Here is a 15,438-nt window from a genome sequence, read left to right on the forward strand (position 1 = left end):
CCCGCCCACCTCCCAACGCCATGCCCCGCCGGCTCAGGCCCCGTGAGGAGACGGCCCCGCCCTCGCCCAGCCAGCGCCGCCCATCGAAGCTCTTCCTGGCTTCGCGCCGCCATCTTGTCCCCTCGCAGCCGGCAAGAGTTTGGCGAGTGGGACAGGGCCGGGGCTAGCAGCAAGGCTGAGGGCTCTGCTGTCTGACCCGCCTCAAACTCTGCAGGAGGCGGTACCGCTTCAGCGGCAACATTTCTACCTGGGAAAGAACCAAGTTTTTCTTTAATAACAAATCGGACATTCCTTCTGGTTCTTCAGGAGTCGACGCTTTTGGGGAAAAAAGCATATCACATCTGTACGCAAACACTGCGGAATCTTAGATCTGTATTGCAAAGGCATTTCCCAGCAACTAGACTTGAAAGCAAGAAAACAAGCACAAAATAACATTAGTTAATGGAGACTCTGCAAAGCTACCGCTGCTGATCTTGCTCATCGGCTAATACAGATCAAGTAAATCTACTTATCTCCTAGCACTGCCAACAAATGTTCCTCACCACCCTCTCTCAGACTCCAGGGCGAAACCGATCTTCCAGTGATTGCACTGCACTCACCCAGACAAAGAGTAAGAGTGTCTTTCAGTCTGCACCACTTATGCGGGTAGCATTAAATGAAACAGAATCGGATGTGTTTCCAAAACAAAAGCAAGCCAAAATTGATGCAGAGAACAGAACAATTACGGAGGTTATCCCACCAAAGCTCAAGCCAGGATCACGCGCAGCACAGAACTCTGAAGCAGACAAGAGAACAAGCTACATGTAAGCATGACACCTATTTTATAACCTTGACACATGCAAGGCTCAGACATTATACAGATGGTATAAGCTATAAGCCTGACAACACACATGTCCAAGCACAGCTGCACACTCAAAGTAAGAGTTAAAGCAGACCCTATACACCATTTCGTTCTCTAGGACAAACAACAAGATTGGTTTCCTGGCTTAGGGCTGGGAAGCTTCCATAGCCAAACTCCACCAGCAATTTACCAGCCTGTGCAGCAAGCAGAATGTAGGCCACTGCTGGCAAATAATTACTCTGCAATTTGTAAATACAGCCAAAAAGAGCATTCAGCTCAAAAATGCTTAGCACTCAGAGCTACAGAGTGATTATTTGGTACAGCAGGTTCAAGCAGCAGCCACAGTTTGCATTGCACAGCTCCATACTGCATTTTTGTACATATATTCCATTTCTGTGTTGGTCAGCAGAGATCAGCACTGCCTTGAAAACCAGCTACCAGGGCTGGTAGCTACTCCTTTGGACATGAATGCAATTAATATCCTGTCTTGATTTTTTCTCCTTCTTTCTGCTTAGTCTTTTTTTAAGTCTTCTGTCATTATCACTGTCCCTGATCTGTCTTTACTCTTCTGTTTTCTGTCTTCTGTGTTAGGAATTCATATAGTGACAGAACAGATCAACCATTGGTATTATCAAACTCTCAGACTGTATCAGGCCCTAAAAACTAATTGATCCCCCCCGCCCCAATCTAGTTCAGCTACCTCCAGCATGTAGTTTAGCAAGTCTACAGCAAGACTGGCATTCTTCTTCCAAGCACTGTTCTAGAAGAAAAACTGTTGTTGTACTGAAAAAAAAAAAAAAGTACAGTCTAGCAGAAGCACGGCTGGCAAGGGGCTGTTCACGATGGAGCTTTAACTCCAAACACCTTTTTGGCGAGCCCATTTGGCTGCTCCAGTTTATTTGCTGGTGTTGTGTCTCCCCTGCCCCAGTCATCCTATGGTTTAGTGACCAACACTCCAATAAAGATGAGCCAGACTGCCTGCCAATTTATTCAGCCCCAAGGACTCAGTTATTGGCTTAGTCCCAGGCAACAAAGCCTTTATCCTTCACATACTAATGTTTTCCATAGGCAAAGCACACTAGGCTGATCCAGTACTGCTAGACCATAAACCTGTTAGCACATCCAACATGAAAGCAGCCTATTTTTCCATTCTTGGCGACCAGGGGTTTCAGGGAAGGAACTCTGGGAAACAGTGTTGTCTCTCACAGCAATACAGATAGCACATGGATAAAAGCACATCACCTTCTCTAACCCCAAGAAGAGAAAACGCTCAAGGAGCAGCAGCAAAAACTAAAACTGACTTTGGAGAGATGCTTGTAACTCAGAGCACACAAATTATTACAAGCCATAAACATACTTGTTTGCTGCTTTATTACAAAGCAGAGAAGCTACGCTGCTAACAGGAAGAGAGAAGAACATGTTTGTAGTGGTAGTTGTCTGCTTGCTATCAATACTTGAGTTTTGATTTATTTTCTTTTTTTGTTTAAGATTTTAAATTTGGCAGCTATGCTTTCCACTTCAAGACTTTTTTTGTTTGATCATTTACATCAAGTAAGAAAAAGCTTGCCTCTGTAATTTAGAGCTTCGATTGTTCTGGAGCGGATTATTTACAATAGATAGTGCTGAATACTAAGAGCATCTCTAAACTCTAGATAGTCCCAAGACATGATTACTTGGTTGTTAAATACTATATTCCTTCGATAGCACTCCCACTCCATGGCTGCAGATGTCCAATTTAAAGTTTCACTCATTCAGACCTGTGTAACAATGTTAAGTCACCCATAAGACTCTGAACAGGCTCTGCTGTGATCTGCCTCTTGTCACAGGATACACAAGCTAAGAGCAGCAGGGGATGCAGAGCTTCAAATCCCTACATGGATGGCTGTTGATGATCCCATTCTTTGGCTACGATTAGGGAAACAACACAATCCTTTGAGCTAGAATGAAACAAGACATCAGGTTGTAAATAAGTTTTACTAAAAATATTTGAACAAGGTATTGCAATGTTGGAAGTATTTACAATAGTTGCTGAAATATCCAGCATTTAAGCAATTTGTCCAGGCACAGTTACAACCCACAAAAAGGGTAACAGCTTTTAGACATATTGCATGTGTTATATGAAGAACCAAATCAACTTCGAACTCACTTGTAAGATCTGCCATCGAGGTACCTCTAAAACAGGTTCTAGGCCATTCTGGTAAACGAACCAGGCATAATAGAGTGAGTTACTTCTGGACTCAGCTCAGCAAAAATCAACATGAGAAAGACACGTACACTTACAGTCAGGATACAGCAGACAGAACGGTAGTAACATCAGTCAGTTTTCCGTCAGGATTTAAGAAGTTACTGGGTTTGCAGTTCTGTCTGTAAGAGGCATCACTGCACAAACCGTTTCACAAAGTGAAAGGATTGAGGACAGCTGCTGAGGATGTAGAGACAAGTTAACCCAGGTTTGATCTTTTTCAGCACTGGAGTGCAAGTCATCCTAGTGAATAAACCAAAATGATGGTCTGCCTGCAGAACACGCTGTAACTTCATCAGTTTACTCTTAACATCCAAAGGGACTTTCAGAGCTAAAAGTGATTGCTACCAGAATACATGAACCTGTTGCTTTTAGATCAATTATACAAACCCCAGGAGGTACTGGTGCAATGTTACAATCCTAGAAGTGTTTTTGCTTCTTCACTCTGTGCCATGAGGGTTTCACTGGCATACTTCTGAAGAAGCTCCATCTTCTTTCTCCGTACAAGAGCTTCCTCAATCTGCAAATATAAAAATAGGATGACATTCAGCTTAATTGAGATACTGAAACCTAGCATGCTTAGCTGTTAAGACAGGAGGAAGAAAAACACAGGAAACAGACTGTGAAAGTTAGAAGTGTATACTAGTGTAGAAGTAGTTGAATTAACATGAGTCAGGAGTATCTTTTTTAATACTCAACTTTAATACTCAAAAGAAGCAGTAAAATAGATGCCTCCATTTCAGATCTATGCTCCTACCCTTTTTAATGAGGACATTAGCTGCCATTTTATTTTACTCTCAGTACAGTCACTTGAATTTTGTTTCAAACAATTGTCTTGGATATGGCTTGAACCAATGCAGAACACGTAGAGTTATGCCACACTAGTCCACACCCCTGAAATAACAGTCCAGTGAGTGTGCCTTTCACATTAGCAATGGCTATGAACCTCTTACCTAAATTTTGCCTAGAAGCACCAGCAATACATGATTCTTTAACAAGCATGTACTTTAAAGATCTACTAACAGCAATCTGCAAGACCTGTTTTAATCTCAGTAATGATTTTATATTTGTCTAAACTGCACACAGCATCTCTCAAAATAAGTGTTCTGAACGTTAGCTTTCTGTAGTTTAGAATCTAGAAGGCATAATCCTGTAGGCATAAGGTATGGAGTGATTTGCCACTACAAAAAGAGAAAAGATTACACTGACTACTCTCTAATTAGAAAAGGTTGCTATGTACATCAGTGGTTAGGTATTAGAAAGCCAGTTTTGACTCTCTGTTATGCTCTCTCCATTAAGAGAATACCATTGGCCAGAGAGCAATGTTTTTAATCATTATTTCTCTCCTGCAGTTTTCACAGGCCATTACATGTATATTTTGTTGGATGTGCAGCATCATGACTTCACAGAAGAACACAGCATTCTTATCTGACAAGATGGGAGCAGGGCACAAACCACCACATGCTATCTGTGTGATGTAAAGGCATACATACCAAAAGATACGTAACTCCAGAACCTTCTTGCCTGAGTTATATTTCAAACAACCTGTCACTGTTAAGGTAATATAAACCCTACAGCAGTTTCAAAATATAATAGACAATTCAAGGTCACGCCACCAAAATAATTTTAGAAAACTTATGAGAGCAAATCCTGCAATTCAGAAATCATCCCATTAAATAATAAAAAAAAGTTAGACCGCCAGCAGAAAAGCACAGTAAAGACATAGTAGGCAATCAGGGTTATCTTGACCATAACACCACAATACTTTCCAATTTATGTAATACTTATGAAGGCTTTGGAAATTCTCAGGTGAAAAGGGGTATAGTGATGGTACCACGATTCTGGCCACTTCCACAGCATTTGCAAGAGGATTAAACAGCTCCAGCATCAAGTCACAGAAATAACAAACTGAAGACACTTTTACTGATGACCTGCCATAAGTTAAGATCTCTGTCTTGCAAAAGCTAGAGTGCATCTCTGTGACTTAATTTTGTGACGTCTTACCTCCTGTTGAGATGGCACTGGAACATGTGCAATAAATTTCTGTTGCCCTTCTTCACCGTCTTTTTCCTTGGCACCATCCTCATCCGACTAAAAAAAAAAAATAAAAATTAAGCCACATCAAGTTTACTTTCTAAAGAGGTCATCAAAAAACCCTTTTTTACTTGCTTTGCCAGAAGGAACCAGATAGACCACGATCAACGCTACAAACACAAGAAGTGAATAGGACCAAACAACACAGGAGTACGATAACTATCACGTTCAGATCCGGCTCCTTGACATTTTCAGAATTATTGCTTTCATTCTTCATACAGCTTTTCCTCTGCTGTGGCATGGGCATGAATGTAAAGCTGTATTCCCTCCTCTTCCATATCTCTCTAGCTGCCACAGCAAAGCTATAAACAAAAGAGGAGCCAGCTAACCAAGAAGAAAGCAAGTGCTCTAAAAATATACGTACCACTTCCCTGTACAGCTCTGTACTGCTTTGTTCTCACACCTGAGAGCTGGGCTTATGAATCATGAGATAATACAAATAAAACGGTACTGAAGGAACCACCAGTTTTACGTTATGGGCTATCTCCTTTTTATTCTTGTGACAAATCCACTTAGGTACAGACTGTGAAACAAGAACTAGTTTCCACTACCCCTTTTACAGATCTTGGAGAGCGGCAGCAATGTCCCTCACTTCCCTTACTGGCATTGGGAGCAGGGAAGAATAAAGAAATAAGAGCCACGTCACAACAGTGACTGCAGCATCAGCAAAGCCTTGCTGTATTAGGATTTGACTATAAACAAGACCCTGGCAACCCTTGGTTTTGCTATGCATTGACAGTGTGAAATTATACTGTACACAAAACTACTTGTGCTGTTACTGATGTAGATTGTACTTAGAAGCAAGACTGATCAGTGTTAACAACACACTACCTTACAAATACCAGCATTTTAGGCAGTGATGGTTATTTGCAACAGGGACTCAGAGGTTAGTTGTTTCTCACTCAAGTAAGAAGTCTTCCCTAGTTGCCAGCTTTCATCGCTCTAAGCTCAGACCAAGTTGACTCATCTACTACGGATTTTTACTAAACAGGGACAATTGTCTAGTAAGTTCGGCAGAGAGAAGGGCAGAATGCAGCAGCAGACAGGTTCTTGGCAAAATAACTCAACGTCCAAGGCAGCAGTGTAAAAGACACATGAAATGTTACATCACCTTAAGCCATCACATACCTCATCATCGTTGACAGCATAGATATTTACTTCCTCCTCCTCTTCCTCCTCACCTCTTGCAAGTCGTGCTTCTCTCTCCATTTTCCATTTTTCCACTGCTTCTGCTATAACTGGTTAACAAAGGAAAACAGCAAGTGTATCAGAGAGCAAGTTAAAGCAGCATGGTTCCATTTCCAAAGCTTCTCCAACAGACTTAAACTTCTTGCTTAAATCCTCTACATCGGTAACGCACACTTACTGTAGAACCTTGATGTAGTATCTAATAAAATATATCAATGTAGTCTGAGCAAAACCCAATACTAGCATTGTGAAAGTGTGGTACTTGCTAATGCCTTCATTTGGGCACATTTTAGACTCTCAATGTCACAGGCAAGTATCAACCTACTTTCTGAACTCAGTAACAGGGAGTCAACATAACCAGGCTAAGTGGTTCTTACAGCTCCATAGCATGTCAACAGCTAGAGCAATGTTGATCACCATGTAGTTAATTAAACATGATTACACTCCTTACAGTGACCACCCGCCTCAGTCTCTCTCTTTTCAACTCATAGTGTATTTCTCTTACTATGTAGCATGATTCCAATTCTGTAACTTGCTGCTAGCTAGGAGCTGCTGGTTGCTCTCTCTCTACTATACAGCGGAGTGCTAGTAAGAGCACTAAAACAAGTTTTAAGAACCTTAATCAGTGACATTACCAGTGTATAAAAATCCTAGGGAGGTGTAAGACTAATGCAACTAGACAGTACGAAATGCCTACAACAACAGAAGTCAGCAGTCATTCCCCCTAGCTCTCAAAGATTAAACATTAAAATGCTCTCCCTGAGAAAGCAAGATCTAACTAACTAGTGGCACATGGGTGTGTGTTTGTGTGGTTTTGTGACAGAAAAGGTACCCCAAATTAAGTAGTCTTTTCAATACTTTGTTTGACAAAAATTTAAACCTTCTGATAACAAGGTAAAAACCACAAGAGCCCACCAAACAACAAATGACCCTAAGAGAATCTTAGCTGTTGTGCATTAATAGTATATTAATTGGATATTAACAGTATACCTATTGGTGCTGTTAGCATCTCTAGCCTTGTTATTTCAAGTGGCATAATTACCAACCATGGTAATTGTCTTAAATAATCACATGAATCCGGATGAGCTACCTCTCCTGCCTGCATTTAGCAAGATGTGCAAGATGAACACCGAGTGGAAGGCCTTTCTGGGAGCGCTGCACCGCACAGCTTCCCTTCTTACACTATCAATTGTCTGCCAGCCAGCTAGTGTTCACTTCGCCCTAACGCTGCAGGGCACAGATAACTGAAATATTTCCTTTATTCCCTTCTTCCCCCCTGTCCTATAACCTAACCAACAAGGCATGATCTCCAACGCACAATACTATGAAGATCTCACACACGGAGAAGGGATAAATGTAAGAAGTGGATGACCAGACCAAGAGATACTACGTATTGGTAACAGTTACAAGCTCAACAACTTGTAATGATTTAAAGAAGTCACTTCCTGCAGTTTCGTTTAAAGTTCTTCTAATTCCAGAGAGATAATCTGATACAAAAAGAAGCACCGTTCAAGGGAAGAACCTGATGGTTTTATCTGCTGTGTTCTGTGGAAGAGCCTGCCAAGGGTTCCTATACCAGGACATTTCCTGATGAGCACTGAGGATCTGCCTGCAGTTGAAGCTTCAGAAGCAGAGATCATAAAGCAAACTACAATGCAAACGGCAGCAAATTGCCAGGATCAGACAACACTCACCAGAAGCACTAAGAGAACTATTTAGAAAACAGCTAAGCTCTCAAAGGTGGTGTGTGGCCTCCTGCTTAAAGCTACACAAATACCAGGATACGGCACACAGTGCTGAATTTTAAAGAGTGTTTCAGGAATGAGACTCATAATCCTGATGTCTTTACTGGGCAAATCAGCAGAAACAAAGCTAGAGAACTAAGGAAGCAGAAACATGGATAAATACTATCTACTGAGAAAGTATGGGTTTTAAAGGAAAAAATATTCACAAATGTGTTGAAGTTCCGAGATAGATGACATGAAGAAATTATCACAGGCCACCTAGACTTCAGGATTTCCAGAAGTTCCCCTCTAATCTCCAAGAAAACTAAGCAGCTCTGTTTATGGATAAATAATTAGGTGAGACAGGAAACAGATGGTATGGTCAGTTTTCACAAAGGAGGGAGAAAACCACTTGAGTTCCATAGCTCTCCCTGCTGCAACCTACTCTTCTACGTTCTTAGAAAGGTGGGGAGAAAAGGAGATTTTGCTTCAATAATGAATCACTTGCTGACAGTATTAAAACATTAACAGTAGCAAGGATGAAAGCAAACTCTAAAGCACACCCCCTCACTCTTGAAATGCCTTACACAATAGTGATTTGGATACCTATGTGACAGATGAAATCTGACAGCTAAGCACAAGACAACACCTGCAGGGAAAAAAAAAAGATATCTTAACTTCAGAGTCCACCATCACCCCTTCTCAGACTGATTTATGCAGGTTTTGAATCTCACATACCTTTCCTTTCATGTTCTTGTTCCAGTGGCTCCAGAATACCATCATCTTCATCCCTGTAGCCATAGTATTCTGCATCAATGGCTTTCATAAGCTCAGCTCGAGTTTTCCGAGGTGGTGGGAGGGCTGAAAGAACACGACTGTCATTCATCCTGGTCCATCTTGATATCTTGCTCTGCATTCCCGGTTCCTATCAACCTCACAGCAACTACAGCTACTCACTTCAGCTAATAAACAATGCATGATCTGAACTGCTGTCAATAATGGGAGTATTGGTATTTTACTCTGGTCTGCACAAAACAGTTTGAATACATGACCCGATGCTTCATATTGCACAGTTCCCACCCCGTGGCAATTCTACCCTGTCATGGATGTCGTTGTTTTCCCTTCTCTGTACTGCAGTCCCAGTACTGAGCAAGACTACTGTATGAAAGGAACTAAAAAGCTGTTCCAAGCTCCCCCAGATGATGTAGTACTTCCCATCATTTTTCTCTGCAGATGGCAAGTAAGAAAGAGCTGATTCAGTAGGCCTGCCTCACTTTGGGTCCAAGTAATTCCCACTCATTCTATGGCAAAGCAATAAAGTTTTATCCACTTAGGCCTAGTTTTTCCTATTATGAAAGCTGATTCCTACTTCTAAAATTACGTTCAAGCGAACTTTTTTTTTTAAATTCAGAACTCAGAGTACTATTTAGAACTTATCAATAAAATTAACCTGTTATGCTGGAAAGTTTCTGTAGAATATCAGTCCTTACCATTTGGAACTCCCAGTCAAAAACAGTTTACACTTTTCTACATTTCTTTAACTGCAAACAGCCAAAGGTGTTCTTTGCCCAAAGAAACAGCATTTAATTAATTACTTGTGTTTAGCATTTCGTTTAGCTGATCCCAAGATGCAGGCCAGAATATGCTGTTACTAGCATTCCCCACATACTACAGCAGTCATTTTACTCAAAATATACTGCTATGTAGATTCATGTCTGGGAAGAGTTGCTATTTACTTACGTTCCTTTTCAAAAAGTTCTCTAACTCCTGGTAAATCCTTTGCAGCTCCAAAATACTTGTAGCCTCTGTTTCCTGGAACTTCCTTCCCTTCATGATCTAACATTTTTGGTCCAATCCGCTGGAAAATAAACAAAGTTCATTGTTTAAAATTTTATTCCTCTTGCATCTAGTATTTTCTGTTTTCCCGGGCATCTTCATAGATTACAGGATTGAAAAAGGAGATACGCTATACCAGTTCAAACTACCCCACAAGTCAAATGCCCTCATAGCTCATTTTTATACAGGTTCTCTACTTTTACTACAAATCACACGTATAAAATGACCACACAAACCATAGAGTGTCCATACCAGATTAATCTTCACAAAGTATCTAAACCTGTCTTATTCTCTGTACTAGTATATTTGGGTATCAGATAAACAAGCACTACTAAATCTGACAATAAGCACACATTTGACATTTTGGCAAGTGAGAGCTAGTATCATTATTTCATTTTCAGCAGTAACTAGGTGAGCCAAGTGAAAACCCTTCTACAGACTGACAGAGTACAGTAGAGAAAAACAACACCTACTGATGGGTAAAATCAAACCATTGCTGCAAACTTGTAACAGGAAGGCAAGACCCCTTGAACCGGTGTTCCAGATGAAGAATCTGACTTGCTCAACATGGGAACAAGTATTTCTTCTAACACAACATAACATTTTTAGGGGCTGAATAAATTTCCTCTCTAATAAACATTGGCCAAGCAGTACGTGGTTAACTAAACATTGCACAGATTTTTCTCACTACTTTACCTGTAAGCAGAACAACCATGTAGTACAGAATAATTTACACTTACAGCATAATCAGGACCTCCTAGCTCCTTTATTCTGAATTCCCAGTGTCCTTTCTCCCTCAGAAGCTTGTTTATTTCATCGTTCAGGTCCCGAATTCTGAATTCGCCTAATCCAGCTGTTAGAGGGGGGGGCAAAGGCAATAAATTAGGCAGCTTACTAGAAGCACCAGAGTAATTTCAGAATTTATGCAATGGAAACAGTTTAGTTCACGTTGGAACTAGATGATCTCTAAGGTTGCTTCCAACCCAAACCATTCTATGATTCACATGAAATGTGATTTTTACTGTAACTGCTTAGGCTTGAAGATTCAAAAAATAAAACGTAATTAGAAAAATCTTACCATTTTGAATCTGCGCCACTTTCTTGGAAATTTCCCCAATGATCTAATTAAATAAGAACACAGAAGTGAATTTCTCAAAAAAATAATAAAATCCTAGAAATAGGAAGATCCAACTTCTAAGTTGGCCTTTTGATCTAGAAAATGGACCTGAGCTTATCAATTTCAAATATCAACACAGATTTTATTCAGACACAAATATAGTACCTTCAGAAGCTTAAAAAACAAGGAAACATTTTTACAGCTGTACATGGGATCAGGGCAGGAGCACATGAAGTACAGAGAAAGGCTGAGAGAGAATGGGGTTTGATCTGCCTTAAGAGAAGACAAAGCAGGAATAACCTATTGCTATCTTCAACTACCTAATCGAGGGTATAGAGAAGACAGAGCCAAACTGTTTTATTGTCATGCGCCTCAGACAAGTAGCAGCAAACACAAGTTGGAACTGGGGAAATTCTGATTAAATTCAAGGGAAAAAAAAAAGATCATTGAGAAGGTAATCAAACACTGGAACAGGTACCCCAAAAAACTGTGGAATCCAAATCCCTGAAGATATTCAAACTCAGTTGGACGTGGCCCTAGGCAACTTGACATGGTAGGACCTGCTTTGAACACCCTGGTGAACTAAATGATCTTCCAACCTAAATTATTCTGCGATTTAACTGTCAGCATACTGAAGAAGTCTGAAAAAAAATCTGTAAGCAGGCCATCTAAATAGGAAGTGCTAAAGTTCTACCTACTATAATTAGAAAAATCTATAGCTTGACATTACCTGTCGCCTCCATTTCTCAGCTTTAGGCAATTCATTACACTCTGATGCAAGGAAAGGTCTTCGTTCCTGTTTGACAGAAAGCCACACACCATGAATTTTTAACCTAGCATCAATATATTCACAGCATTTCATGCAAACTTTATTGCTTGATTAATCCCAAACTATGCTACCGAGCTCCAGTGTCTTCTGCTCCCACCAGTTTTTAATAAGTGGAAAACAATGACGATTTACAGCCTGGCCAAATAAAACTACCACAGAATATAAGAATCTACTTAAATACACTTTATTCAAAACAAAATCTGTCACCTGTTTTTTCAAACCACCCTACAATCCTCTCCAATACAAATAACATTCCATTTTGGACAGTTGAATTACAACATTATTTTCAATATACTAGCATCTAAAGAAAATCCACTGTCTTCCAAGCAGCTATTAAGTTTAGGCCTTTCTTTCTCAATTGCTACTACTTAAATAATGTAATTTTTTTCCAAGATGATTTTGTTCTGTACTCTCCCAACTACAGTTTATCCAAAACACCTTTTTCCCAACCTTCTTCATGTTCCGCTGACTTGCTTATGCAAACTAATACTTCATCTTACCTCTAGGACTCTGTGTGCAGTTATTTTGTCCCTTTCCCTACAATACTTCTACAGCTCTACCTTCTATATATTAAAAAGCTTTCCTTCACATAGTATACCAGAAACTCTATTCCATCTTATTCTCTGGCCGTTACTCGTGGAATCTTTTCCACTACACTTTCCCCAAACTGTTATTTTCCACTGTTTCATATTGCTTGCACTTGTGTGTAAAACATCATTTCTTAAGGTGCAAATGTAGGACACCTCAGTTTCCAGAATTCCTTTGTCAGTTACTCAAAATTAAAAATTGTAAACTCGTCCAAAAAAAAGTTATTGAGAACACTCTGATCCCCACATAAATATTCTTGCAAGTTATGATTCAGTGAAAAGTGTACAGGAATATCCAGAGATAGCTGAGAATCAGCCTCTAAGGTTCTGTGTGGGTTTAGGGGTGCTATTTCTTTCATTATAGTGGTGGGGGATTTTTAAATTACAAAGTTGCTAAGTCTCTTTTTTTGTCAATCTTAAATCAATCAAAAAAAAGCTGCATGACAGTGAAGACAATTATGAACAGATGCACAGCTATCATGTGTTGGGTTAATAACATGCCAATGTTATGTATCATGCAAACCTTGAGTTCACAATGATCCCGAAGGCCCTCTGTTTCATGGTTACTGTTTTGTCATAATATTACCAAAGAACAAGATTACGAAAAGGACTTCTCTACCTTTTCTGGGAAGAAATCCAAACAAATCTTATGATTACTGTCAGTAAAAATAAGTGTATGTGCATCAATTTACGTAAGTAGTTGCAGAAGGAGATAACTTCAGTCTCAAAAATAGTTTCAATTTTCTGCCCAGCATGCTGCCTCTATTTATAGCATTATTGTAGTTTGGTGTTTTTTCCAAACTATTACATATTCTACCTACATTATGTAAAAAAATTAAGTGATGTTCAATTTGCACTTTCTTCTCAGCAGCCAAGGCAGCATACCTCTGAAACAAAGATATACATAAGTTTTTAAACAGGTTATTTAGTTAAGAAAATTCCACTTTCTGTTTTGTGTCACTGTGAAATACAGTCCCTACTTCAGCTGCTTCCCAGATGACTTATGTTGGACTCCTACAGGATACCTGTACCTGGCATATGACCTTTCTGATGGCTGTCACACAGCTCTGTACACGGCTTGCATTCCACTCTTGACTAGAGCTAATGAAGCTTTAGTTTTTTTACATCATACCTTAACTTTTCCTTCCTCAAGCTGAGCTTGCCGAAATCTCGCCAAGGCCGTCCTAAAGAAAAGAAAGGAAGCAGATTTACTTTTACAAATCTACATTCCAACAGGAATGAGTTTTGCTCTGGATATTTATTATGGACTTAATTACAGCCTGTAGAAAACAAAGGTTTCAACCTATCCGTTGACTAGCTCTTCTGGCTAGCTACTTCTTCAACACTAGAAATCCTCAGTGGTAAACTTCTGCAATACATATAAATCCTGGTAAGCAGCTAATTATTTTTTCTGTTCAGCACATGCCAGCTTGTTAGATATTAGCGGCAAAAGGAGATCAACAAGTTATAAGCACAAGCATTAAGTTTACATATCTTAGCAGGGGAAACACAAAAAAGCAAACAAACTCAAGAGAAAAAAGCTTCAGTAAGGAAAGCAGCAGTTAGTAATCAAGTTAATTAACATTACCAAAATATTCTGAGTCTCTTACAACTGAACAGAGACTACACATACTACAGCTTTTTAATACACTGTTTTATTTACTTACCAGACATTTAATAGTTACGTTAAAAAGCACAAAACAATTGAGCGCATTTAAAACCTTTAACAGCATACCTATGCCCTGCAGCTAAGCCAATTACCGAGGCTCCATTTACTTTTAAGAGGCACTTCCAGAATGAAAATCACACCATCCAATCCAGCATCCCAGACGCGCTGGATGGGATCACCGTAAGAGAGTACCTCATGAGGTATTAAACAGCTGTAGTCTCTTCAGCCTCTCTCTGAGTTACTATTACAAGCTCGGAAAGTATTTTAGGAAAAAGAACAAACGTGAGACAAATATATTGAAGAGCCTCTAATCTAGTAGTTCTAAATACGTGGTCTGCAAACCTTTTTGAAAAGTACTCAAGAAAGTCAATACAAAAAACAAATACGGTAAAACCCATCAGTTTAGCCCAAGCCACTCCTGAGCACAGACAGATCCCTATCCACCCTGTTCCAAAAACGGGAACCGCCTAAAACCGTAACGGGCCGTTAGGATGTATTTCACCACATTTATCACCCAGCCCTTGCTGTGGCCTCTCCCCTGCAGCGGTCAGCCCACCATCCCCCACCACAGCTCTGCAAGCTCCACACCACCGGGCACGCTGTGCGCAGATGCCTTGACACCCCTCCTGCTCCCACCGTCTCTAGACCAGCGTAAGGTGTACAGCCAAGTACCAAAAACCGTTATTAAGCTCCCGGTGACTTTAAAGAAGGCTGAACGGCGAGTCCCGCCGGCCAAGCGCGGCTCTGTGGGTGCGAGCCACGGCGCAGGGGGCACGGACGTCTCTGGAAGCGCGCACAGCCAGGGCCTCGGCCAGCCCCACGCAGGAGCCCGACCACGCTGCTTCGGGGCCGAGCCGAGGGAACGCGGGGTCGCCTCTGGAACCGCCGGGCCGGGCGGTCTCTGCCCCGCGGCCAAAGCAAGCGGTGCTCATGCCCAAGCGCCCGCCCCGGGGAGCCCCCCCCGGCACCCCCAGCCGTACTTACATGGCCTTTTCCGCGTTTCGAGCCTGAAAGAGAGAAAACAGGCGCGGCGTTACCGGAGGGCGCCGGGCAGCGCCTCACCGCCCGCCCCGCGCCGAAGCGCCTGGAAGGGGGCAACGGACGCCAGGCCCCCGCCTCGCTCCTCGTCCTCCGGGGCGGCGGAGGGGCACCCGGCCGCCACGCACGGCGGGGCCGCTCTCACCCGCGGAGCCCCCCGCGGCCGGGAAGGACACCGGGACACTCACCATGGCGCCCACCGGTCCCCTGGGCCCACACCGCAGAACCGCCGCCGACCGCGCTCCGGGCACCCCGGAAGGAGACGCCCGCCCC

At 41.5% G+C, this 15,438-nt stretch overlaps 2 protein-coding genes across 4 annotated transcripts in view; both read right to left on the bottom strand.

Moving 5' to 3' along the window:
- LOC104842248 (cat eye syndrome critical region protein 5 homolog) overlaps window positions 1-3,003 on the bottom strand; it is a 15,610-nt gene extending 12,607 nt beyond the window's left edge. Inside the window, exons 1-2 of the mRNA XM_010584472.1 lie at window positions 2,988-3,003; window positions 10-247 (exon numbers count right to left, since the gene is read on the bottom strand). Coding sequence (XP_010582774.1) covers window positions 10-247; window positions 2,988-3,003 — 254 coding nt within the window. The remainder of the gene's footprint in view (window positions 1-9; window positions 248-2,987) is intronic.
- The window catches only part of ISY1 (ISY1 splicing factor homolog (S. cerevisiae)), a 17,818-nt gene extending 2,386 nt beyond the window's left edge, over window positions 1-15,432 (bottom strand). Inside the window, exons 1-12 of one of the 3 annotated variants that reach the window (XM_010584425.1) lie at window positions 15,354-15,432; window positions 15,112-15,134; window positions 13,591-13,642; window positions 11,773-11,838; window positions 11,004-11,046; window positions 10,666-10,778; window positions 9,830-9,947; window positions 8,828-8,950; window positions 6,306-6,415; window positions 5,088-5,174; window positions 3,474-3,603; window positions 2,403-3,326 (exon numbers count right to left, since the gene is read on the bottom strand). In XM_010584425.1, coding sequence (XP_010582727.1) covers window positions 3,496-3,603; window positions 5,088-5,174; window positions 6,306-6,415; window positions 8,828-8,950; window positions 9,830-9,947; window positions 10,666-10,778; window positions 11,004-11,046; window positions 11,773-11,838; window positions 13,591-13,642; window positions 15,112-15,134; window positions 15,354-15,356 — 846 coding nt within the window. In that variant the 5' untranslated portion in view covers window positions 15,357-15,432 and the 3' untranslated portion in view covers window positions 2,403-3,326; window positions 3,474-3,495. Of the gene's footprint in view, window positions 1-2,402; window positions 3,604-5,087; window positions 5,175-6,305; window positions 6,416-8,827; window positions 8,951-9,829; window positions 9,948-10,665; window positions 10,779-11,003; window positions 11,047-11,772; window positions 11,839-13,590; window positions 13,643-15,111; window positions 15,135-15,353 lie in introns of those variants that run through there. The other 2 variants (XM_010584426.1, XM_010584424.1) reach the window with 2 other exon arrangements.
- Between the last annotated feature and the right edge of the window lie 6 nt (window positions 15,433-15,438).

This window comes from Haliaeetus leucocephalus, unplaced genomic scaffold (genome assembly GCF_000737465.1).
Source record: "Haliaeetus leucocephalus isolate CR32 unplaced genomic scaffold, Haliaeetus_leucocephalus-4.0 Scaffold984, whole genome shotgun sequence".
NCBI lineage: Eukaryota > Metazoa > Chordata > Aves > Accipitriformes > Accipitridae > Haliaeetus > Haliaeetus leucocephalus.